The 24,400-nt window shown below is 57.6% G+C and overlaps 1 protein-coding gene across 1 annotated transcript in view; it reads right to left on the reverse strand.

Annotated features, from left to right (window-relative positions):
- Window positions 1-15,248, reverse strand: part of FAM20C (FAM20C golgi associated secretory pathway kinase) — a 38,272-nt gene extending 23,024 nt beyond the window's left edge. The window contains exons 1-3 of the mRNA XM_082430765.1: window positions 13,593-15,248; window positions 11,658-11,833; window positions 5,919-5,997 (exon numbers count right to left, since the gene is read on the reverse strand). Coding sequence (XP_082286891.1) covers window positions 5,919-5,997; window positions 11,658-11,833; window positions 13,593-14,203 — 866 coding nt within the window. The 5' untranslated portion in view covers window positions 14,204-15,248. The remainder of the gene's footprint in view (window positions 1-5,918; window positions 5,998-11,657; window positions 11,834-13,592) is intronic.
- Window positions 15,249-24,400: the final 9,152 nt, after the last annotated feature.

Below are 24,400 nucleotides of genomic sequence, written 5' to 3' on the forward strand. Positions count from 1 at the left end.
AGCCACCCTGGGAGGAGGAAACTGCAGGGGCCACAGGGGTCTGGGGGCTGTCAGTTGGTCCTGACCTGGTGTTGGTTACCTTGTCACCTGGTTACTGGCGTGTGTTGTAAACATCCGCTTACCATCTGTGTGCATTTCTATATGAATGTTCCAACTCAACAGAAACGTACATTTTAGGAAGGTGGGAAAGTGGGGAATTACAAGTGTCGGTAAAGCTAAAATTGTATTGGATTTTACCAGCACTGATAATATTTGCCCTTTATCTAACTGGCCCTCCTCATACAACATACAGAGGAGACCAAGGCAGGCGGGGTGGCGGGTGAACCCGTCAACAGTGAAGATGAAAACTCTTTCCTACCTTCGTCACCCAGGCACTGGGAAGAGGTGTGGGTATACACGGAATATAGTCTTACCTGGACGTTGGAAAGGGTTGAATTGTGTCCCCCAAAAATGGTATGTTGAAGTCCTAACCCTGGGGACCTGTGACTGTGGCCTTATTTGGAAATAGGGACTTGGCAGATGGGATTCATTCAGAAAAGGTCATAGTGGGTCAGGGTGGCCCTGAGTCCAGTGACTGGTGTCCTTATAAGAAGAGGGGAATTTGGACACAGACCCGCAGGAGAGGCCATGTGACAACAGAGGCAGAAAAGGGAGTGACCTGGCCACAAGCCACAGAACGCTAAGGATCGACAGCCACTCCCAGAAGCTGGAAGAGGCAGGAAGGACCCTCCAGAAGCCTTCGGGGGAGGCGGTCCTGCGACACTGTGGTTTCTGCTGCGGCCTCCGGAACTGAGGAAGAAGAGCTTCCTGATTCTCTAAGCTGCCCAGGTCGTGATGCTTCCTGACGGCAGCCCGGGACACTCACACAGTGTGGACGCATAGGCTTAGAGCTCAACTGTTGTTATGAATTAAGGAACCAGAAATGAACCCACACGTTAATGACATCAGAGACGATGATGGCCACTGCTTTGAGATGCGAGTAGGGACAGTGCAGTGGCCACTCCAGCCACATCTACTGCTGGCCAGTGCCCCTAGGGGCCCTCGGGCACTCTGAGCTTCAGTCTCCTTGTCCACAACAAGGTCTACGGGGTGACAGTGGCCTCCCTGTCTGGGTCCGAGAGGCACTGTGCCTGGCGTGGCGCCCTTTCCTGCACCCACGACCTCGGCCCCATCTGCCTCCAGGCTGGGGGGGTGCCTTCTTTGGGGGCGCCTTCCACTGTCCCGACAGCTCCTGAGCCCTGGATGACAAGTGCTCAGTAAGCCAGACTCGAAATGACCCATTCCAGACTCACTGAGCCCGGCCCGCGGGGTTTTTCTCCTTTTCTTCTGCTTTGCGAGCGATGCTGGCTGGGTCTGTGTAGCACCAGCGACCGACCGGCCCGTCTGCACTGCAGGTGTCGTCCTGCTGCTGGATTATTTTCCCCTCAAAGCTACCGCGGGGGCAGGGGTGCTTTCCTTCCCTCCCTGCGTCTGAACACGCTTTGGATCCCAAAACACACACAGCACAGAGGGCGCTGTAGCTCCGGATTCCAAACGCTCAGGAGGCGGCCCAGCTGTTTTGGTGAAGACGGACCGTTAAAGCAGCCTCGCCAGGCCACGGGCAGCGACGGGTCGCCTGCTGGCAAGTGACCTGAGCAGAAGCACGGCTGCAGCTCCGTTTACAGCCTGCGTTCAGCTGCTGTGCCCTAAATAGCCACTGTTCAAGTGCACCAAATATTCATCATCCCTCGAATGTCTGCGAGTCAAAATTGCAAACTCCAGCACACCCAGACAATCAACGAGCAAGGACTGACTCGGGGAGGGGACTGCAATGGCTCCTGGAGCCCCACCGGTGCTGAACTTACTGTCTTCCTTACCGGAGATACAGAGGTCTCAGAAGGGCAGGGTCCCGAAGCCTCCTGTAATCCAGCCTCGTGCAGCGTAAGGCAACCGAGGCCCAGAGAGGGGAGGGAGTGTTGCAAGGTCACACAGCAAGGATACTCTCTATGGCTAGGCCTCACCTTCTAGGCGCCTCCACGTGCACCTGCTCCCTGCTTGGACCGCCCCCCCACACACACACACGGCCCCGCAGGCCACTGGCACCTAGGTCGGAAGCCTTCACTCTCTCAGCCCCGACCACGCCCGTCACTGTGCCCAGGGGGTCTGCCTCTCCCAAGCGTCTCTAAGAGCCACGCTCATCCCCCATCCTCACGCCTCCTCAGGCGCAGACGCCAGCACCTCTCATCTGACAACCGATAAGCCCTCCCACCCTCCCCACCTCCATCCCCGCATAACGTGGCTGACTGACTCTCCTGGAAAAAATCCAAACATCCAGGCCCAGATGCCCTGCAGAGTCTGGCCCCTGCCCCTCTCCAGCTGCCTGGACTCGTCTCCCCTCGAGTTTTGTGCTCAAACACAGAACTGTCCCCCAGAACTTTCTGTGATGCTGGGCGTGTCCAACACGGCACCGCCAGTTACATGCAGCCACTGATGCCTCAGGTGTGACTGGTGTGACCGAGAGACTAGGTTGTAACCTCATCTCACTTAAATTAACCTCAGTATAAACAGCCACATGATGGAGTCCTCTGCACAACAGCACTGGTGCTCCAGACTGTAGAAGCCACCCGGTCCTGGAATGTGCCGCCTCCTCCAGGCTGGCCTTCTGGCCTGGGGTGGTGTCCACCTGACCGTCACACTTGTGCTCAGGCCTCAGCTGGAGGTCACGTCTGAGAAACCTTCCAGCTGCCTCCCAAGTGCTCACCAGCCCTCAGTCTCCCGTCTGCCGTCAGTGGCTCGTTCTCTAGTTCGTTCTGCAGACGTATGTGTAGCACCAACTGAGGACCAGGCCCTGCGCAGTGGGGCAGACACACTGCTCTCCGTCCCGCCCTGAGCAGCAGTGCCGGGCCTGAGTCACGCCTGCATTCCCTGCGCCTGGCAGGAGGCCAGGCCGGGCTCAGTGTTAGTGGGGTGGCTGAACGCAGATTTCTGCCAGGAGGTGGTCACAGCTAGTGTTATGTGCACACCTGGAAGCTTCCTTTCCAAGAAGCAGGTTGAATCCTGTTGCAAAGCCCGCACACTCCGGTGTATCTGCCCAGCCCCACCCCGACTTGCCAAACACCAGCTCCTCCTGGCTTCCTTCTGTAAACTTGGTGCCCTGCGTCCTAAACCAATCCAATAGAGTTTAGACCTCACACCTCTTCCTACAATGCCTTTGTTGACAGATGGATAAACTGAGTCCCAGTAAGGGGGAATGAATTTACTGGAGGTCACACAACAATGGCCTTGCCAGGCCTGCTGTCTCTGTGGATACACCAATGCTTCTAAACTTCAGCCACACACATCACCTGCACCACTATTACCCAGCGTGTACATTTTTCGATATTAAAATCTAAATACTACACCAAAAGCACGACCAACAACAACATAATAGTTAAATCCAACATCCTCAAAATGAGAAACCTGTGCCTCAAAGGACACCACGTATGTGATAAGGGTTCTTATATCCAAAATATATAAAGAACTCTTACAACTTACTAATGGAAAGACAACCAACTAAACAACGGCAAAAGATCTGAACAGACATTTCTCCAAAGAAGATCTAAATGACCAACAAGGACATGAAAAGACACTCGACACCATTAGTCAGTAGAGAACTATGAGTCAGAACCTCAAGGAGACACCATCTCACACACCCACCAGGATGGCGAGGACCAAAAAGGTGGATAAAGACAAGTACTGACGAGCAGCACGTGGAGACGGCTGGTGGGACTACCCGTTGCGCAGCTGCCGAGGAAAAGCGTCTGCAGCTCTTCAAACAGTTACACTTAGTTATGATGTGGCCCAGCAATTCCACTCCCAGGCATACAGCCGGGAGAAATGAAAACGTATGTCCACCCAAAAACCTGTACATGAATGTTCATACAGCATTATTCATACAGCCAAAAAGTGGAAATAACTCAAATGCCCATTAACGGATGAAAGTACAAGTAAAATGTGGTCCATCCACACTGTAGAGTATTGTTCAGCCACAGAAAGGAAGGAGGCTCTGACACCGGCCACAACATGGATGAACCTTGAACACATGATGCTCAGTGAGAGACGCAGACACAAAGAATCAGATAGTGTGTGATTCTGTTTACGTGAAACTCCAAGATGGGCAAGTCCACAGAGGCAGAAAGTAGGCTAGTGGTCGTCCAGGCCTGGAGGCAGGGCAACATCGGACAAGGTTTTTTTCTGGAGTAACGAAAAGGTTCTAAAACTGTGGTGATGGATGCACCGTTCCGTGAATATACTGAAAGCTATTGAATTGTAGACTTTAAGTGGCTGAATTATGAAATATGTAAATTACATCTTGATAAAGCTGTTAAAAAATCTTACTTTAACACTAAAGCAAGAATACTCAGCAACTCATGGGCTAATGTGCTATTTAAATATTTTTCAATGTCTATTAAAAATATATACCCATTAAACTTTAAATGGTGGGGCTTCCCTGGTGGCACGGTGGTTAAGAATCCGCCTGCCAGTGCAAGGGACACAGGTTCGAGGCCTGGTCCGGGAAGATCCCACATGTTGCGGAGCAACTAGGCCCGCGCGCCACAACTACCGAAGCCCGCACTCTAGAGCCCGCGAGCCACAGCTACTGAAGCCCGCGCGCGCCTAGAGCCTGCGCACAGCAACGAAGACCCAACGCAGCCAAAAACAAAAATAAATAAATTTAAAAAAAAAAAACAACTTTAAATGGTCATGCACATACCACGTAAATTACACTCTGCAGGCCCCCCAGGCTCTACCTCCCACCTCAGGGCTGTTCCTCTCTAGACCCTCTCAGCATACATCCTTCAAGATCTCAGAGGAAAAATACTACCACCTAATTACTTCAGAATCTTCAACTTACAAAGCTCTGGGCACACCTGGAGACAACTTACTGGACTGTGGACAATACACCACCAAGACGGGGGGCCTGTGTGGCCGACGGGGCAACAAAGACATTGTGGTTTTCGGCTATTGTCCCGGATTCCTGCCAGGGAGGGGTCCAGGCCCACCTGTCACCTGGCCGTCCATGCAGCATCCGAGCTCGACCCCGCCTGGCACACCCTCCTCCCCGCACAGCTCCATACTCACTGTTGCAACATCAAGAGGCCTGGAAGGGGCCCCTCTACTCAAGCTACAGTCTGAGAGGGCACAGAGGAGCCCACGGTGGCCAGAAAGTTCTATGAGGAGCCCCCTCCCCTCCAGAACCTTCCCCAAGGAGCCCACGTGCAGCCTAGGCCTCACCTTGCCCAAATCACCCCTCATGAACGTTGGGGTTCTGTGTGAACGTTGGGGTTCTGTCCTGTGTGAACCAGGCTGGCCGTCCGCCCTGGTCACGGATAGCTGCTCCTTCTGGGGGGGCCCATGCCCTGGAGCTCTGCCGCAGTCCCCACCCAGCCCAGCAGCCCCACATGACCTGAATGGCCTCATGGGCTTTTGCGGGTGCAACCCATGCTTTAAAAACAATGAACCGTCTCAACAGTGCAAAAATGGCCCTGTTTGAAACTAACCAAAGATGGCAAACAACCTCGGCCCATGCGGGACAAGCAAGTGCCAGGACCATCAGAGTGGACACCACAAGCCACAGGTGCTCATTTCGGGAGTAGCCCGGCTTCCAAACGTTCCTTCTCCACCATCCCCACAGTTTTCAGATGCCACTGAGGGGTTCATTTTGATTTTGGTACCACAGTTTCTATTTTATCTAGAATAGGGACCAGGGGTCAAATCAGCTGACCCACTAGTTTTAGAAAAAAAGTTTTACGGGCACGGCTATGCGCATTCACAGACATAGAGTCTGGCTGCTCTCGGGCGAGGAGAGCAGAGCTGAGAGGCTGAGGCACAGATCACACGACCTGCGCACTCCCGACCACAGCCCCTCACACCTGACCCCCAACCGGCCCGGCACTTACTTCATGGGTTTGAACAGTGCTTGCCCGTAGTTCTGGAAGGTCATGATGAGCTTGAGTTGTGTGCCCCCCGACTTCATGGCTGCAATAGGAGGGAAAGAATACAGGGTCACCTGCTGCCTCGGGGCAGGCCCGTGAGCTTGATGATGCACTGCTCCAGGGTCTGGGGGCACCCCTGGGTAGCGGTGGCCTGAGGCTGTGGGGTTAGGTCGGGGTATGGGTGCAAATGTGAGGGTCGTGGCGGTGGAGTGGTGAGGGTCCGCGACCAAGGCCTGGGGCAGGCAGATGTTTCAGGGTCAGGAAGCGCCAACCAGGGGCCAGAGGAGCCGTGCTAAGGAGGGTGGACGGGGCCTGGGAAAATGGGCCGACGGCAGAGGTGGCGGGAGGGTGCCACACTGGAGGGTTGGGTCTGCGGTGGCCCCAGCTGGCGCCCTAGACGGTGTCTCCGCTTGCCCCGACCTCGGCCCCCTCTGTTGAAGGGGGCTCAGCACACCCACCCAGCCTCCCCCATGGGGCTGGGGGCAGGGCTGAGACCCACTGGTCGGTGCGTCAGGGGACTCAGGTGAGCACGGGACGTGTTGCACCCTCTCCCGGGGTTGCTCTCGTGGTGACCGGGGTCACGCTAGTGAAGCACCTGGAACAGCGTCGGGCATGTTCAGGTCAGCGGACTTCAGGGGCGAGAGAGGCAGGACCTCAAGGTCCAAGTTCCCAGATGTTTCAGGGGCTGCAGGGCTCCATGGGCGCCGAGGCCAGACCTATCCTCCAGGTCCCTGGCCACCTGCCTGACTCCTGCTGCCAGGTCAGCAGCTCCATCTGAAGGGGCCCTGGACTCAGCATCGGAGACAGTGTGACCCAGGTCTGTGGGTGAAGCTCCCCGAGCCTGTACCCTCCCCATTCCTAACAAGATCCCTGACCCGCATTTGGATGGGCCACCCTGACTTTAAATGAATGAACTCCGTCTTCTGGAGACTGGTGGACCACACAGACACCTCCGTGTGGGAGGTGCTGCCAGGTGCCAGCAGGGCCAATGACGTTGTGCCCTCGGCCTCGGCCAGTACATCTGTGAAGTAGGACCAACGTCTGTCCTTAGGGGTCACGGTCAGGACGCTGGTCCAGCTGTTTTCACAGCCCCTGCCTTGATTTAAGGGTCAGAAGAAGCGAGGCCTGGCCCAAGGATGGCTCAGATTTGGAGAATGTGACACCAGGAGCAGCTGGGTTCTCTGTTCTCCCCGCCACCCCACAGCCACGGAGAAAGGCGAGAGCGCGTCCATTTACAGGCACTGAGGGGCCAGCCCCGTGGGCACCTGCCCCACGTAAGCCTGTGCTCCAGCCTGGGTCCTCGGCCCAACTCAAGGGTGCGGCCCAGACTTCAGTGCGTGACACAGGCCCCAGGATGTCTGAGAAGAAACAGCTTCCATCCTGGAGTACGACTGACGCCGTGATTTGCTACAATCCAGCGCACCCCTCCTGGGGGAGTTCTGCTTCTTGAAAGGGAAACCACAGCACTGCCCCAGGTGGAAACCAGCTCCCGCCCTGGACTCAGACGGAGCCCAGCCGGAACACACGCCTGCGGGATTCCGGAGCCGTGGCTGCCAACGGTTCAGAATGGACAAAGCAAGCGCTGGGGGGTGCAGCTGGGTCAGCACCGCACAGGCTTTGTTTTTGACCTTCAACTCGACAGCGGAGAGAGATGAGGAGGAACTCAGCTATTCACCGCCTTCTCCGGGTCCCCTGGGGTGGCCTTTGTCCTTCCTCCAGGATGACTGAAGGCCCCTCGGCCCTGGGCTTGGGCGTCCAGCTTACTGGGCATTTTCAGTTCCCTTCCTCCGGGTCAGTCGAGCCAGGCTCCTGGGACTGGGGCCCGAAGCGGCGGTGTTCCCAGGGTAGGAGGGCGACTGCAGCCTTTCTGGGCCCAGAGCCACCTTCCTGAGGAGCCCTCGGGCGGCCCTACGGCCCCCAGGGCTGCTGTCCTAGCAGGTCAGTGAGCGCCCAGGACTTCTGTCCTGCGGAGCCGTCTCCACTGCTCAGCACCCCCATGGCTTTGTCCCGATCTGGATGAGCAACTGTGGGGTCTGTGCTTCAGGCCAGAGGCTGCCCGAATCCTCTCCTGCTGAGTGACTTCTTTTTAAGTAACTCCAAGTACAGAGTAGTTAATTGTGTCATTTATTCTTTGCATCCATGGTTGTGCACAATAGTGATTTAATTATCAACACTATCACTGGCCCAGCCAAAGCCTCCGCAGGCCTGGCTTCAGGGTCCCGAGGCTCTTTAAAGGCGGCTAATAGCCATTACCAAGCAGCCGGGAGCCCGGCTCTAAAGAAATCTCCGCCGGCCACGTGCGTTTTGTGAGTGGATCAAGGGGTTCTGAACGGGAGCCTTGACGGAACCGTTCTGAGGGAAAGCATCGGGGGCCTCGCAGGACCCGTTCTCATCGCCAAACCATTTCTGGGCTCATGTTCCAAGACTGAAGTGACCGCTTGGGTCCAGACACAGCCCAGAGCTGGGGGCAGAGATGTGTTGACCGTGGGCAAGCCTGCCCTCCCGGAAGCCTGTTCCCCGATTTGCAGGATGGGGTTGGGAGATCGGCTGGATTTTTAGCTCTTCTTCCATTTTAAGCTCAAAAGGATGGCGCTGCTGAACCCTGACTCCCAAGGCAGGTTCCCGGCTCCCATGGGGCCTCCGAGGGCTGCGCCCCCCCAGGTCGCAGCAGTGCCAGGGGCAGGGCCTCCAGCAGCAGACAGCTCTTGTCTAGGGACCCCGGTCTGCAAACCCACCCAGTGGCTCTGCTAAGCCAAGGGCCCAGTCAGAGGCTGCTGTCTCAGCAGCTGGGTGTTCAACAAAAACGACCAGCTGGATGTGGGGGCAGACACCCCCGGGAAGGCGTGCATCCCCGGGGACGCCTGCAGCCTGGCTGGGCCAGCCCCTCTCCTGCTCCCCGCCCAGCAGGATCCTGGGCCTGGACACTTGCAGCCATGCTCCCGGAGGCTGCACTGGGCTCCAGGTGAGAAGACGTCCTGCTTCCTCAGGAAGAGGGGCTCCTCTCAAGTGTGAACTTGCTGGGAGCACCTCCAGGCACCTCCAGGCCCAAGGCCGCACATAGCGGGGCTGAGCGTCCGGTCGAGGCCTTCAGCAGGCTCCAGCTTGCCCAGTGCTGGCCGCCCCACGCAGAGGTGACCAGCGGGGACGCTGCCTAGCCTCTGCTCCTACCTCTTCCTCTTCCTCTTCCTCACCAAAACCTCTCAACAGCCCCGTGAGGCAGGTTTCACGGGTCCACACCCGTCTTCAAAATCTCTGGAGCATAAGTGTTCAGGGGTTTTAAAAATCTCAGATGACAAGAGTTGTAGGTGGTGTATCCATCCCCCAGATTCTGTAGCCCTGAGCGGGTCGGGGGAGAACCCCGGAATTAAATGCACTCCATGGGAACATTCACTCCAAGTGAGAAAAACAAGGGCTTATAAACAGTCTCTCATTTTAGGTTTTGCCTCCATGTCCATTCATGTTGGGTCGGGTTTTGCTGTCAAATGGGTTATGATTGCAGATCTGCAAGCTGGAGATTACACGGTCGAGGATATGACCACCTCTGTGATCCACAGGAGACGCGGGGAGGTCCACAGAAGTTAACCCATCTGCCCAGAGTCACGCTGACTCGTGACTGGGGCAGCTAGGACACGCCAGGCCTGCTGTTCGCTGTGGGTGATGACACCCGGTCCCATCAAGTCAACCTTACCATGCTCATCAGGCACCCGTGAATGCCAGCCTGGGCTCTGACCGGCCCACGGCCCAAGGAACATGCTCCACTAGGACCAGCTAGGCCAGGGCAGCCCAGCGGGTGAGGTCAGCTCAAACAGCCCACAGGACACAGATGGGCAGGCACTCACCCAAGGTCACCCTGCCAGGCGCAGAGCAAGCCAGAACTCTGCGACGTCAGGCAGCCTAGGCACCATTGCCCAGGACAGTTGGACCAAAGGGGGTGGGGGTGCCCCAAGGCCAGGCCCCCGGCAGAACAGGGGAGGAGGGTGCCCAGGGCGGGCAAAGCTGCCTGTGAGCCCCCGAGGCCTGTCCTCTGCCTCCAGCGGCTCCCTGGGCTCCTGGGCTCTGCTCTCTGCACAGGGCAACGTCCAGTGAGAGCTGGGAGGCTGTCTGTCCCCTGAGGGGTATGGTGAGCCTGGCTGGCCTGTGGGATCCTTGCAGCCCTGCCCCTAACCAAGACCCTGCACAAAGCCCGAGGTAATACTCTACAAGCCTGGATGCACTGTCCATCTTCTTGAAATAAGATGCAATGTGCCTGAGCCCACTTGACAGATGGGACACCGGGGCAGACAGCAGCCTGCAAGCATGAATGCTGCACTTCCCTAAACCCTAATTTTAAAATGCTGTTGTCATTTTCCCGAAAGGCCCACGCTCCCTGCCCCCTTCCATCACGAAAGCCTTCGCCCCATTCAAGACCTGGTCCTCCCAGGTGGAGGTCACCTCCTCGCTAATCACTCTCGACTTTATCTGTCCATCAGCATGTGCAGGTCAGGATGCAGCAGAAGCTTGTTGAGGCTGGATTCACCCCCAACTCCCACTGCCCAGAAAGGGGCCCTGAGATGCAGGAGGTGCTCAAGAGAATCCACTGAACAGACGACAAATGGTCATCGCATTGGATGTTTCTCTAACAGCCTCGTCTACTCAGGAGAGAAGGGGACACCCCAGCTGTGGCCTCTCCCACGCGGTCCTCGTCGTCCACACGGATTGCCTTCCAGCACAGGAGGAGGGCTGGGTGGGGCTGGGGGCCGGGAGGCACTCAGATTCCTCCTGGGCAGCAAGAAGGAGGGGAGACCACCGTCGTGCCCCGGCGAGTTCTCTCTCAGGGTGAACAACTATATGCTAGGGAGAGGGTGGTGCTGGCAAACAGCTCAGCGCCGAGCGGAGACACCCAACACAGCCTCTAAAGAGCTCTGGAAACCCAGGCGCCAGCCTCGCAGGCAACCCCCAGCTCCCTGGCCTCAGCCCAGGTTAGCAGAGCCCTTTCAGCCTCAGGATGGCCCAGACACCAGTAAGACAGTGCCTGGAACCCCCTGCTCCCAGCACTTAAGCTCCTGGGGCCTCCCTCCACCCTACGCGCCTCCTGGGACTGTTCCTCCCATCCAGGGCCTCTGCCCACCCCCTCTGCCCTTGGAGCTACTAGTGACTAATCGGGACCTTCACAAACAATTGCCTGCAGGCCTGAGAACAATGGCATCAAACCTCCACACTCAGAAACCACTGCCGACACATTTTCCTGAAATCAGTAACTGGATGCCCTGAAACTTCTGATTCAGCAGATCCCAAAGCACTCAGAGATGTCTCCTCCGAACTACTCAGTGTATGGGGCTCTGCCCTGGCTAGAGTTGAGCCCTTGTCACTCCCCGCCCACACGAATCCCAGGAGCACCTGGTGGGCTCTGAGGCAGAGCCTCCCCAAACAACCAGAAGATGCTGAGCTCTCCAAGGCGTCTCCCTGCAGCTGCCAGGGGTGCCTCTTCTTAACCCGCGGTGGGGACCTGTGGTGCGCCCCCCACAGCAGAACAACAGGACTGGCCGGGCGGCGTCTTGCCCTGCCTTGCTCATCTTGCAACAGCAGAAAGCAGCCTCCCGCTGCCCCCAAATACCGACAGCATCGAAGGCCTGCAGGCGCCTCCTCTGGGAAGGCTGCCAGTATAACTCGCCCACGAGGTGATGCTCCAGCAAGGAGAGCTGGCCGGGCAGGGAGGGCACCTACCAACACTCGTGATCTTCTGGGCGCCGAGGTCACGCAGCAGGGCCTCCACCGCTGGGTTGTGCCGAGAGTACAACTCATAGCGGTTGATGCCGATGTGGAATTTGAGCCAGTTGGGATAGGAGTCCACGGCCGCGTCCCCCGTGGGTAGGAATTCATCCTCAGGACCTTCGTGTGGCCTGCACAAATGAAGGTGACCCAGGTCAACAGGGAAAGAACAGAACAGCAAGGTCTCGAGATGGATGGGGGAGTTGGCATCGATGCCAAGGTTTTCACTTTGAATCCAAACAAATATAGATTTATTCAGAGGTGCCTCTACTCAAACACGACCCTGCGACGGCCGCACTTTTTCTGTGGCTGTTGTTCCACCAACTAACAATATATTTGAAGGCCTGTAATTCTCACTTCCCCTTGGGAGACGCCACAGACAGCTATAACTAAAGCAGACCAAACACAGACCGTCAGCGCTAGGCCCCGCCGCGTCTGTCCCAGGGTCACTGAAACAGCCTGACAAGCATGATGTCAGCCTGGGGTGCGAGGGGCTGCCGGCTTCCTGGGGGCAGATGAGCCCAGTCTGGCGGAAACCCTCGCTGGGTGCTCTGCGTTGGGGCAGCAATGATTCAAAAGGCTAAATTTGATTTTCAGGAAGCAGCCTTGGGTGGGGAGAGAGGAAAGTGGCACTCACTCCAGCCGAGGCCCAAATCGAGGACCTGCTGCCAACATGGCCCAGCCTTGTCTCTTGAGCCAAAGGGCCAGTCTGGGGGAGGACAGGCCCTGTTTGCTGCTGGAGGTAAAAGCGGAACTTGTCTAAGCGCTAATTCACCTACAAGTGAGGCCTTTTCAGCCCCAAGTTCTGCCCACAACGGACACGATGGGCTACGAGAAGTTGCCCAAGGGCCCCATCCCTGACCAGTGGCTCTGGGCTGTCTCTCCTGCAAAGAGGCCCAGGCCTAGCACACTGCTCTGCCTCTCACATTTCTGAGCATTTCCGTGAACCTGGCCAGCAGACAAAGCTCAGAGGCCACCAAACACCTTGGTGTGTTTAGACAGAAAACACTGGGTCTGGTCCAACTGCAAAGGAGAAAGGATTTTTGAGATGTTTTGGAAACCTGGCCTTTCCCCTCTGTTGCTTGTGTAACCTTTGCAGGTACTTATTTATCCTGGCCTTGCTGTTGGTTAATATTTCACCACCCAGGGCAGCAGCATCTGCTTATTTTGATCTGTGTGGCTGAGGAGGGCCTTGGGGGAGGAGTTTAAACCAGGACAGTTTAAAGAGATGCTCCTGGGGGCTGCTACTCGCCTCTTAGGAAGCTGTCACCCCCTTGCAGCCTGGGCAGGGGCAGAACACCCTGGTTATGCCTCACGGGGGCCAGCATGCCCCTCTGCTAATTTTTTCTCAGGGACTGGTTTACAAGGCTCATTAGGCCTCTCCAGACCTTCCCGACATGTCCACCAGAGCGGTGTTGCCACGCACCGGCAGGCAGCAGCTTCCCAAGGAAGCACCTTCACTCACTGCCTGAGTCCCTTTGTGAGCCTGTGACCAGGGCCTTGCAGGTCAGCACTGCTTTCCTGCAAATGCAGAGCTGACTCTTCCCGGCTCCTGCCTGCCATGTCTGCCTTTCAGGCCAGTGGCCACAGGAAACAGCTCCCAAACCACCCAGCAGCCCTTCTCAGGGAGGCAGTCATTCTGGAGACAAAGGCAGTGCCCAGAGCCCGCACGCTGCCCGCCCCGCAAAGCTCCCCTTCCTGCGGCCTCTGCCATGGGGTCCACGCCCTCTGTGAGTCTCTGACCCTGAGCCTCCTTACACAGTGCCTGGGATGTGCAAGGGCACTTTCTGGGAAGGGGCACTGGGGTGGATCTTTATTCTCACGGGGCGCATGGCTGCCTTGGGGGTCGGGCCTGCCAGCACCCACCTCAGCAGCCGCAGCCCCACTCACCAGGCTGGGTTCTCTGCTGCCGCCGCCTTGGGGTTGAACCTGATGTCGCTGTTCACGTTGAAGAGGACGTCGTCCTCCGTTAGCGGCGGAATGGCTACCTGGTACAGTGGGTGCTGGAACAGCCTGGCCAGGAGGGAGCCGTCCCCGCTCGGGCCGGGGGGCGGCACAGGTCCACGCGGACCGGGGTCTCTGAGCAGCGGCCGGTGAGCGGAGTCTAAGGGTCGCAGGGCGCCGGGATCCTGCCCCGGCAAGGCGCCCTCGGCCGGTTCGGCTGCGGGCGGCAGTTTCTCAAGCGAGTGGGACGTGAGGTTGGAGGAAGGGTCGGAGCTGAAGTCCTGCAGGATGCGCAGTGTGTGCTTGTTGGGCCAGCCCGCGTCGCCGGCGGCGGAGGCTGCAGCCGGGGGCTCCCCCGGGCGTCCGCGCGCCTGGGCCCAGCCGGGTGCCGCCGCCTCGGCCGCGGGCTGCGCGCAGGAGCAGCCGGGTTCCCCCGAGGGCTGCGCTCCGCTCCGCTCCAGCTTGGGCAGCAGATCCAGCACGATGTGCAGCGCGCAGGCCACCAGGAACGCCATCAGGATGAGCACGCGGAACCTGCGCACCAGGATCATCTTCATGGCCCGGCGGGCGAGCGGGGCCTGGAACTCCGGGCGCCCCCAGAGCGCGCTCCGCCCGTGCCCTTCTAGTCTTGGCTTGGCACGAACGCGGTGCCGCGGCGCGGATCAAGGTTCATCTGGCGTCGGCCAGCTACTCGTCCCGGGGCTGTCCCACGCGTAGGGCGCCCACCGCCAAAGCGCCCGCTCGCCGGGCCATTTCGGGGCCGTTCCCTCTCGCCTCTCCGGAGCGGCCGCGCCCTCAGCCGGCCGGGCCCAGCGGCCCTCGTCCGCGAAGCTGGGGGCGCAGCTCGGGGAGGCCCCGCGCACGTAGCGGCCCGCTTGGGTCTCCGGGGCCGCGGCCGCGCTCATCAGGCGCTCAGGGGCCGGACACTTAGGCCCATCCCGGCCAAGGCGCGGCGGCCTGGGGTGGGGGTGGGGGGTGGCGGCGACCGCGCGGCGCAATCCGATCCGAGGCTCGGCGCAGTCTCTTGCGCTGCTCCGTGGGCCGCGCTAGGCGCCGGGCCGGCCGGGCGGAGAAGGGGCGGCTCCTTCGGGCAGGGCTCGGTTCTCTCACGCTGCGGCCCGCAGGCGGGGACCTGGAGGGGGATGAGGGCGCAGGGCCGCGGGGACCGAGGAGGGGGCGGGAGCGGGGGGTGGCGCACGGAGCGTCCGGCGAAGTCCCCGGGCAGGTGCACCGGCCGTCCCCGGAGCGCAGCCCCCGCACAGCCGAGCCTCTCCCCGGGCGGTCAGATATCCGAGCGCCGCGGAGCCGCCCCCCGCGTCAGCGCCCGCAGATTGGCGGAGCCGCAGCCCCGCGAGCCCGGGCCTACGCTGCTCCCTCTGTTTTCTCCTCCCCTCGGCCGCGCCCCGCGATGCTCTGCAGCTCCCGGCCCGCTAAAGGGAGGGCGCTTTCTTCCCGCGGTTTGACCAGAGAAGACAGAGAGGAAAGCAGACGGCGCTGATCCCGCGCTACGGGTTCTGCCGAGAAGGGCTCCCCGGCCTGGCTGCCGCGCCCAGGACCTCGGCCCGCCCGGGGCAAGCCGCCGCCAGCTGCAGCCTCTCGGCTCCTCCCCGATAAGCCGAGGGCCAGAACCCAGGCCAAGTCCCTCCCCGGAGGCGCTGGGCGTCTGCGCCGCCGGATGAGCTCCCTCTGGGCGGCGACCTTATGCCCCACGCCCCCGCCTCGGGCGGGTGCCGCGCCCCAGGCGGCCGGCGAAGGGGAGGAGGAGGGGGCGTTGGGGTCGCCACCGCTGGAGACGATGAGAGGAGCGGGGTGTTGGCCCAAACCCGGAGGGGAGGCCCGCACCGGGGCGAGGATCCTGCACGCTGGGGCCCCATCCCACCTCGAGGGGACCACGCCTGCGCCTTAACTATGGCGGCGCCGGCGCCCCAGTTAGAATTCGCTTGGCACAGAGAGGTGCCCGGTGTGTGCGAGAGGTGGCACCTCCCTCGCTTTGGGCGGGACTGTGTGTGTGTGTGTGTGTGTGTGTGTGTGTGTGTGTGTGTGTGTATCAATTGGCCTCGCCAGATGCGCAAAATTGGCCACCTACAGCCAGGGGCGCGGTACTTCTGTGCCCACACAGCTTCTGGACCCCCAGCCCCCCATAGGGAATATTTTTTAAAAATTTATTTATTTAATTTATTTATTTTTGACTGCGTTAGGTCTTTGTTGCTGCACACAGGCTTTCTCCAGTTGTGGCGAGCGGGGGCTACTCTTTGTTGAGGGGCATGGGCTTCTCACTGCAGTGGCTTCTCTTGTTGCCGAGTTCGGGCTCTAGGCGCGCGTGCTTCAGTAGTTGTGGCCCACGGGCTTAGTTGCTCTGTGGCATGTGAGGTCTTCCCGGACCAGGGCTGGAACCCGTGTCCCCTGCATTGGCAGGCGGATTCTTAACCACTGAGCCACCAGGGAAACCCCCCAGTAGGGAATACTAATGTGCATTTCAGCCTAAAGTCATAGTTGGGAAGGTAAGTGAACCTGGCCAAAGGAGACGTCACAAACACACCTACCACCAGGCTCACTGCCCCCTGCCCTTCAGGGGCTGCAAGTTTCCAAGGACGAAGCCTCTCTGGCAGGACTGAGGGGAGGCCAGTCTCTGGTGGGAGACCTGGGGTGGGACCCCTAGTCTCCCATTGACTGTACTGCCTTCTCAGGACTGCAGTTTTCTCCTGCATGAATTCAGGGTCCATTTTCCCTGAGACTCACCATTGAATCTCAGTGCCTGGCCCAGTGCCTGACATTCAGAAGGCGCCCATTAGATACCTGGGGTGAAGGAGGGGAGTCCCAGCCCAGCAAGTCAGTGAAATAGATGTTTCTGAGGCCATCTGAAGTAAGTGAAGGGTTGGGCCCTCCTGGAACTGGATCTGGAGGATGTGTTGGGGCCAGGGCCGGGGGTGGGTGGGGACCAGAGGGTGAAGGTGGATTTGACTGGAAATGGAGCATTTGGGGGCATTTTCATCCCCTGGAGATGGAGCTCCTCCCTACCTCCCTCTCACACTGACAGCACCATTTGTGTGCAGAAGAGGTAACTTTGGACAGGGTTACTCAGAGAGGCCAAGGAGGTGCTGTGCAAACTGAGATGGAGGTTGAGAAGCACCCCCCCCATCTGGGGGAGGGGGAACCAGGCAGGAAGGAGCTTAGGCCTGTGGTCACCACAGTGTCTCCCTTGGCCTTGGGGTTCTATAGGCTCCGGCACCCCACCCACCCACCCGGGCCTCCCATGTTCAGTGTCCTTAGGGTGGATGTGGGGTGGGCGGATCCCATGAACCATGGACATTAAGAGTGGGGGCCTCACTGGGGCTCCCTGTGCAGTTAGGTTACCTCTCCCCCCACCCCCATCATTCTCTTGGGACATATATTATTTGGACCTCACCACTGGATGGCTCCCGTGCACAGTTCTTGCTTTATCTCAACTATCACCTTGGAAAATCATTGTCTCACTAGCCTCACCCCACTTCCTCTCCTCCCACCACTCTAATTATTTTCCCAGCAACGCCATCACCATGTGAAGATGCTGTACCGTCTTCTGTTCTCATTTATGGTTTGCATCCCCTAAAATGCACATGCTCCACTAAGATCAGTGCCTTGTTCACACCCGTGCCCTGGGCAGATGTAGGGCAAGTGTCAAAGAAGGGACCACAAGCCACCATCCAGCTTGGAGTCAGGTGTCAACAGGCGAAGGTGACGTGAAAAAAGCCTTTGAAAACAGAGCACTCACCACAGGAGGTCAGAGTATGGAAAACTCTTGGCCAGGTCTTTCTGCCTGGTTCCTTATATTTTGCTCTGAGCAGTAATTTGATTTGGCTTAATGGACTCATCCAAGGAAATATACACATACACACACAGACATGCACAGATGCACACATACACATGCCCACACAGAGAGGCACAGCCACAGACAAATACACACACACACTCAGAGACATACACACAGGTACACACACATGCACGCAAATGCGCAGGGTCCGAAGCTCCCTTAGGCCTCTGCTGTACTGTCCCTGGGCAGAGGCCAGGACAGGTGGGGTTACTCCAGGAAGCGCACCAGGGGGTTAAACACGGCCTCATCCAAGACTGAGGAGTAGCACTGGGAGCTTTTTCCTCCCAAAGGCTGGCGCTCCGATAAACCAGTGTGAAATATGCCGGGTGGTGCCAGGAATTACGTAGGAAAATAAGGTTGGTACCACAGAGAGGGAATAATGCACGTTCTGGGTGAGGGGACTGCTATTTACAGGGGGACGGCCCCTGAGAAAAGGACGTTTGACTAGAAACCTGCATGGGAGGGACTAAGCAACTTGGAGGTGTGTGGGGCTGGAGTCCTTGGCAGGACCGGCCCTGGTCCCGAGTGGGGTCACCTGGATGTTGAGCCTTGTGTTTGTTGAGGACCCTGGCTGGGCAGGAGCCACTTTCTCCACCGTGTGGCCTCACCTGGGCTTATCCAAGGAAATCCGACCTGAGGCCCCGGCTTGAGGCGCAGCAGCTGCCCTGCAAGGGCAGGAGGAGGATACTGGGGCTGCAGGGGTGGGTGCACCTCACAGGAGGTGCTGGGACTGGGCCAGAGGACAAATGGGGGTTCCCAGTGAGGAGGAGTGTTCCAGGCAGAGAGAGGTGAGGTCCCTGGGGACAGACACAGGGGAGACGCCACCTGCCTCTTACCCGTTTAGGGCCCCTGGTTCCCCCACGTGCCAGGTGCTCCTTCCACCCAAAATCTCCCCAGGCCGTGGGGAGCCGCCAGTGGGCCTGGCTCAGGGGGCTCTGTTAGTCTTTTCAAGCAGAAAGGGCTGCCGGGGGCGCCTGGAGACGGGAGAACAGGGCAGTGGCTGCTTTTGTGCAGAAGGGGAGAGGTGCACACACTCGCTTGTGGGTGTCATGTGAGGGGTGTGGGACCAGCACTGGAGTCTAATACAGTGTCACCTGTGAAGTGGCACCCGGAAACCTGGGACAGGCTGGGAAGAGACTTGGGCCGTGAAGTTCGAGCGTGCATTTGGGGCGGGAGGGGGAGGACTGTCCCAGGACCTGTGGGCCGACAGCTGCAGGGTGACAGTTGTCCTGCAGGGCTGGGGAACATTCCAGGAGGGCCCAGGACCCTCCTTCCTGAGTTAGGGGGGTAAAAAGGGGAGCAACATAGCCTGCAAGTTGGCATGCCTCCTCCTTCTGGGACACCAAGCCTGCCTTCCCCACTGCAGCCCCTCTGTACCGGGCCAGCCCGTGTCCAGCCTGGAGTGGACAAAGGAGGGCTGGAGGGACCCGCCCACCAGCTCAGGTCCCAGTCACACCCCTGTGTTTTCCTAAGGATGACTCATCCCAGACCCACCAGGGAGGCTCCTGGGCTGTTTACCACAGGCCAGCCCTGGCCGCAGGCTATTCTGGGAGCTGGGGGTGGGGCTAGCTGGGCTGGTGGAGAAGGCTTGTCTCTGGGCAGCTGGGGGGGGACATCCACGTGTGCCCAGGTATCACGGGGTTTGGGGTTTTAACCCTTGTCAGGGGGAACTGGAAAACATGGAAAGATTCTTGCCCTCCCTCGCCTGCCTGGGACTTGGGGCCGTTGGGGTAATGGGCCTGGCGAGAGGGATTTACACTGACCACTAGCAGGAGGGACGCCTCCATAGGAGAGGGGGACAATAAGACCAGTGTTATCTGTGCCGGGCTTGGGGGACTCTGAGGGGCGGCCGCAGTGGGGTTAGCGTCCTGTGGACGAACCTGGCCCCACTGGCCCCACCAGCCAGCCCACTGAGTGCCTCCTGCTGGGACGCTGGCCATTCATTCTCCTGTCCTCTCCTCACGGCCACGGCCTGAGGGCTCTTTGGAAAATAGAGCCCCTTTGTTCTGATTAAAAGTGACAGACCAAGAAGCCAAAACAACGAGCAAATGAAACAATAAAAAAGCTTGACTTTATTTTGCACATTTTGTATCACTCAAATACATAATATATTATTTTCTATCATATATGGAATAGCCACCAAAAACTGTCCATCTACTGACTATAAGGAAAATTGTCAAGAAATTCCAAAGGAAGAAAATCTACAGTCTGTTCACTGAGTATGTGTGTGTGTATGTGTGTGTATGTGTGTGTATGTGTGTGTATGCACACAGACACGTGTACATACAGACACATAAGCATATATAATCTACAGTTGGTTCGTGGAGTATGTACGTATATATACCATATACATATATACAGATACATATGCATACATCATCTGCAGTCCGTTCACTGAACACAGTGCAGTTTAATAAAAAAAAAAAAAAACTAAGCTTTAAAAATATTTCTACCTGGAAATTAATACCACAAATAAAAACACTGCTATATATAATTTGGGGGTTATGAAGGAAACCAAAAGGCAAATTAGACCATTTAAAAATGAACACAGGGCTTCCCTCGTGGCGCAGTGGTTGAGAATCTGCCTGCTAATGCAGGGGACACGGGTTCGAGCCCTGGTCTGGGAGGATCCCACATGCCGCGGCGCAACTGGGCCCGTGAGCCACAGCTACTGAGCCTGCGCGTCTGGAGCCTGTGCTCCGCAACAGGAGAGGCCGCGATAGTGAAGGGGCCCGCGCACCGCGATGATGAGTGGCCCCCGCTTGCCGCAACTGGAGAAAGCCCTCGCACAGAAACGAAGACCCAACACAGCCAAAAATAAATATAAAAATAAATAAATAAATAAGACCCGGTGCAACCAAATTAATAAATAAAAATATTAAAAAAAAAAAATGAACACAAATGAGAACGGCACCTATTAAAACCTGTAGGATGCCACCTAAGGGGTACTCAGAGGAAACTTGGAGTGATAACCGCATTTGTTAAAAAATGATAATGACTAAAAATAAGCGAACTAAGCTTTCAGTTAGAGAAACTAGGAAAAGAACAGTAAACTAAGCCCAAATAAAGACGGAATGGATTCCTACAGAACAAAGCAAAAACAAATGCCATAGAAAACAAACAACGGTGGAGATGGTAAATAAAACAAGAAGACATTTCTTTGAAAAGACCAGTGGAAGAGTCAAAATGCTGTGAAATCTGATGGAGAGGAAAGAGAAGAAAAAGAGGCCTCTAAGCGAAGGGGCGGCGTGGCTAGGGGAGTGAGTTCTGGTCCCGCGGATCTGTGGCCTCGGGAGAAGCAGGGGAGAAGGCGGAGTGCTCGGAATCTGGTGGCGTAAGATCTCCCGTGCCCAGGGAGCATGGCGGGGCGGGGGCGGGGGCGCTCCAGGAGGGCCCCGCAGGGTGGGGGATTTGGCAGATTGAGAAGAAGGGGACAGTTACTGGGCAGAGCGTCCAGGGCACCTGGGGCAGAAGGGGACCTCTGGAGGGCGTCTGCAGCACCCATCTCCCAGAAGCTCTGGTGCAGGTTTTGTGGGTCTGGGTACTGGCTGGGCACTGTTTGCTGTATTGGCCCAGCTGTGGTGTCCAGCTGGCACCATAGTGCACTCTGTCCTGTGAACACACAGATATCACAACGCAGGCGCCTTCAGATCGAAATGGAAAGGCATGCAAGCGTATTTGGGGTGCTGCTTTGGGACCACCTGAATCATCCAGGGCCATGGCCCCCGGGATGGCAGGGTCTGGGCAGGATGAGGACACAGTAATTAGAGACGTTATTAATTTAGTTGTCTCTTTCCTTTCAATAATTGAGGGATAATAGATGTCCACTGCTAACCTGAATAGCAGAAGCCAAAATTGATAAGACTTACTAAATATTTTTGTCTCCAAGTTACCAGTGACACCATTTTGTCTTTTCCGGGGTGTAGGGGAATAATTTTAGAAGGAGGCATTTTGTAAAATTAAAAGGCCTTCACCAAACATTATTTTATGCATGAATGTAATTTACAGGTTTAATGATTAGAGATGAAAATGCAAACATCAGACAAATAAGATTTGATATTTAAAGGCAAATGCAAGATTCAAGTGAGAGAATAAATTACAGCAAAAATTCTTATTCAGAGCTACCAAATTTCTGGATCTGGAGCAAAAACCTCACGCTGACAAGCCACATGGTGGGACGTCAGGTTCTCCCTGGGGGAACAGCCTGCTGTGGGGCCCATTGACCCCGCCCCAGCTTCAGGTGCACCCTGGTGGCCCCATCCAACACCCCTGTTGCCACAGTGATGACTTCCAGTAATCAGCCCTTTTTGAGAACTCCATCTCCTCCTCTGCCAACCCATGAAGATTCCACATCTCCTCTGGTGTCGGGGGGCAAGCCTCAGGCTCTGCCCTTGGCGGGGCATGGCCAGAGGGGTCCCCTCACAGCCCTGGCCAGGGAGGACCCCCTGAGTTAGGGTTTCACGTCCAACCCAGACAAAACCTGCTGTTCTTTATGGTGCCATAGAAACGGATACAGGACAGAGCTCAGCTCCTCCTCCCTGGCAAGTTGGAGATCGCTGGCATTTCTGGCCCTGCCTGCCAATGCGTCTGGGGGCAAAGGGCACAGGAGCACAGCTCTGCCACTTGTCACTCAGAGGGACAGTGGCCTGTGCTCCCGAGACTGCTTGCAGGACCACAGGGGAGGGTTTAGGAAGGGTCAGACAGTGAACACGGTAAAAGTCAGGGGTGTAAAATGGTTTCACATAAATAATCTGGAAACAGCTGCCTAGAATGTTCTTTACATTGGAAAGTATGCTTTGAGGTGATTATTCAGGATTTTATAGGCCATTGCTTGCCTGAGCCCCAGGCTGGCTTCTGGCTTTGCAGAAAAGTGATGTCGTGTTTTACGAGTGGTAGATGGCTTTTATCACACCTCTGCATCATCGCTATGGTGACAGGGCTGTGCGCTGCCCTGGGACGGGGTACCGCATGGCTGCACGCGGGCAGACTCTGCAGATCGGGCCTTGAGCAGGGGCCCCTGGACGAGGCCTGACCAAGTGCGTTCCTCTCTGCAGCTTCCCGGCCGGTCAAGCGGCTGCGGCAAGGACAGCGCCCGTGCCCCCTGCCCCACCCCCGCAGGGATGGCATCCACTCCAGGGCCCACGGAGGCCTCTGGCCTCCTTTATCCCCACTTTGCTCTGCAGTCACCTGCACAAACTTCCTTGGCCAAACCCCGCTCTCTCTATCAGAAGACAACAAAAGCAATTCTTCTTCTTCATCTGCGCCCCTCCAGTCCAGGCCCTCATCGAGGGGTAAAGGCCAAAGCCTCACTCCCCTCTGCTCGCTCCCACTGGACGCGAGGTCGACGGATGCCTGCCTCCGGGGGGCTCCCGTAAGCTTGACCTGCCCCAGCCTCCCAGGCGCTGCAACAGAATTTGGAAAGAAGGACTGAGTTCACTCCAGGGAAATCACTGTGTTTGATCCAAAGAGGCAACAGCTTCAACTTCCCCTCAGAGCTTTGGCTCCTCGTCGCCACTCTCTCCAGAGATTAAAGGAAAACTTGGGCCCACCAGAGGGGGCCCAGCACCCAGGACCCCAGCTGAGCCTCCAGGATGAAGAGTCAGAGAAAGGCTCAGAAGCATCGGCCAGGGCAGGTGAGGCAGGGCGGAGCCCCGGGGAAGAACGGCCCAAAGGCAGGGGCAGAGGGACTGAGGCGGCAGAGATGTGAGTAGGGGGTCCAGACCGTTCTCTAAAGGATGCCAACAGCCCAAGCCCATGTCTCCAGCTCACAGGAGGGAGGAGAACCGGGCGTCAAGCTGGCCCACTTCCCTCGGGCGCTCTGTGATCTGAGTGACCACAGCGTGGACCCTGTGCCTCCCAGGCCGCACTCCCCACCCCACCCCTGTGCCTCCCAGGCCACACTCCCCACCCCACCCTTGTGCCTCTGAGCAGAGCCCACTACAGGCTGCTGCCCCCAGACAGGATCTGACTGTGGTCCACGCTGGTGCCATGCAGAGTGGTCTTTATTTTCTCAGAGGAGCCAGGGAGGGGCCCCTGAGAGGCTGTGGGGACGCTGAGTTCTCTTTAGAAAGCCCCCCCACCACCGACTGGCCCTAGGCCTCAGGGGACTTGGAGGGGATGGGACCCTTCCCTGGGACGCAGCCTCTACAATGGTCTGTGCTCCCCCATCATGTCTGACTCTCAGCCTGGCCTCTCATTTCAGAAGGCAGGTGTGGAGGAGATCTGAACGATGTTTTCAGATGCCTCAGCAGTTTGGACTAAAAATAGGGTCAACGAGAAGTGGAGAAGCAGGAGCCGAAGGCTGGACAAGCCCTAGTGGCCACAGTGACGCAAAGCAATGGAACTTTCCAGAAATCCCACCCTGCAGTCCTGGAGCCTTCGCCCCAGTGCTGAAGTCCCCTGCCCGATCCATATCCTTCACTCTGCAGAATGGTTGGGGTAGCCCCCAGCACTGGGGTTCCCCCAGCAGCCTCCCAAGGCCCCGCATCGCCTACAGTGGGGTGTGGCCTCCCCGGAACACAGGGATCTGGAATTGCTCCCCCGGATTCTGGGCACAAGGCCAGCACTACCAGGCAGCAGGGGGCCAGGTGTGACTGGGGGGACGTTGTCAATCCCGAGTCCCCGGGAAGTGACCTCTTGGACAAAGTCACCAGGCTCCCAAAGGGCTGATGTCGCCCTCGGAGGCCTGCGGGCCTGGAGCCACGCCCACCGTGAACCCAATCCAGTGTCTTAGGACCAAGAACAAAGTGAATATTTGGGGTGTGGCTAATGTTATTCTAAATACCTATGGAACCAGCTGATCTAAAAACAAAACCGTTTTCTGAAAGCACTGAGCTCAAAGAAGCCGAGTATTCCTTCCCCTCCCACCAGGGGGCCCGGCTCCGCCTCCCTCATGGTCGCTGCA

This window comes from Balaenoptera physalus, assembly GCF_965194825.1.
Source record: "Balaenoptera physalus genome assembly, chromosome: 16".
Lineage (NCBI taxonomy): Eukaryota > Metazoa > Chordata > Mammalia > Artiodactyla > Balaenopteridae > Balaenoptera > Balaenoptera physalus.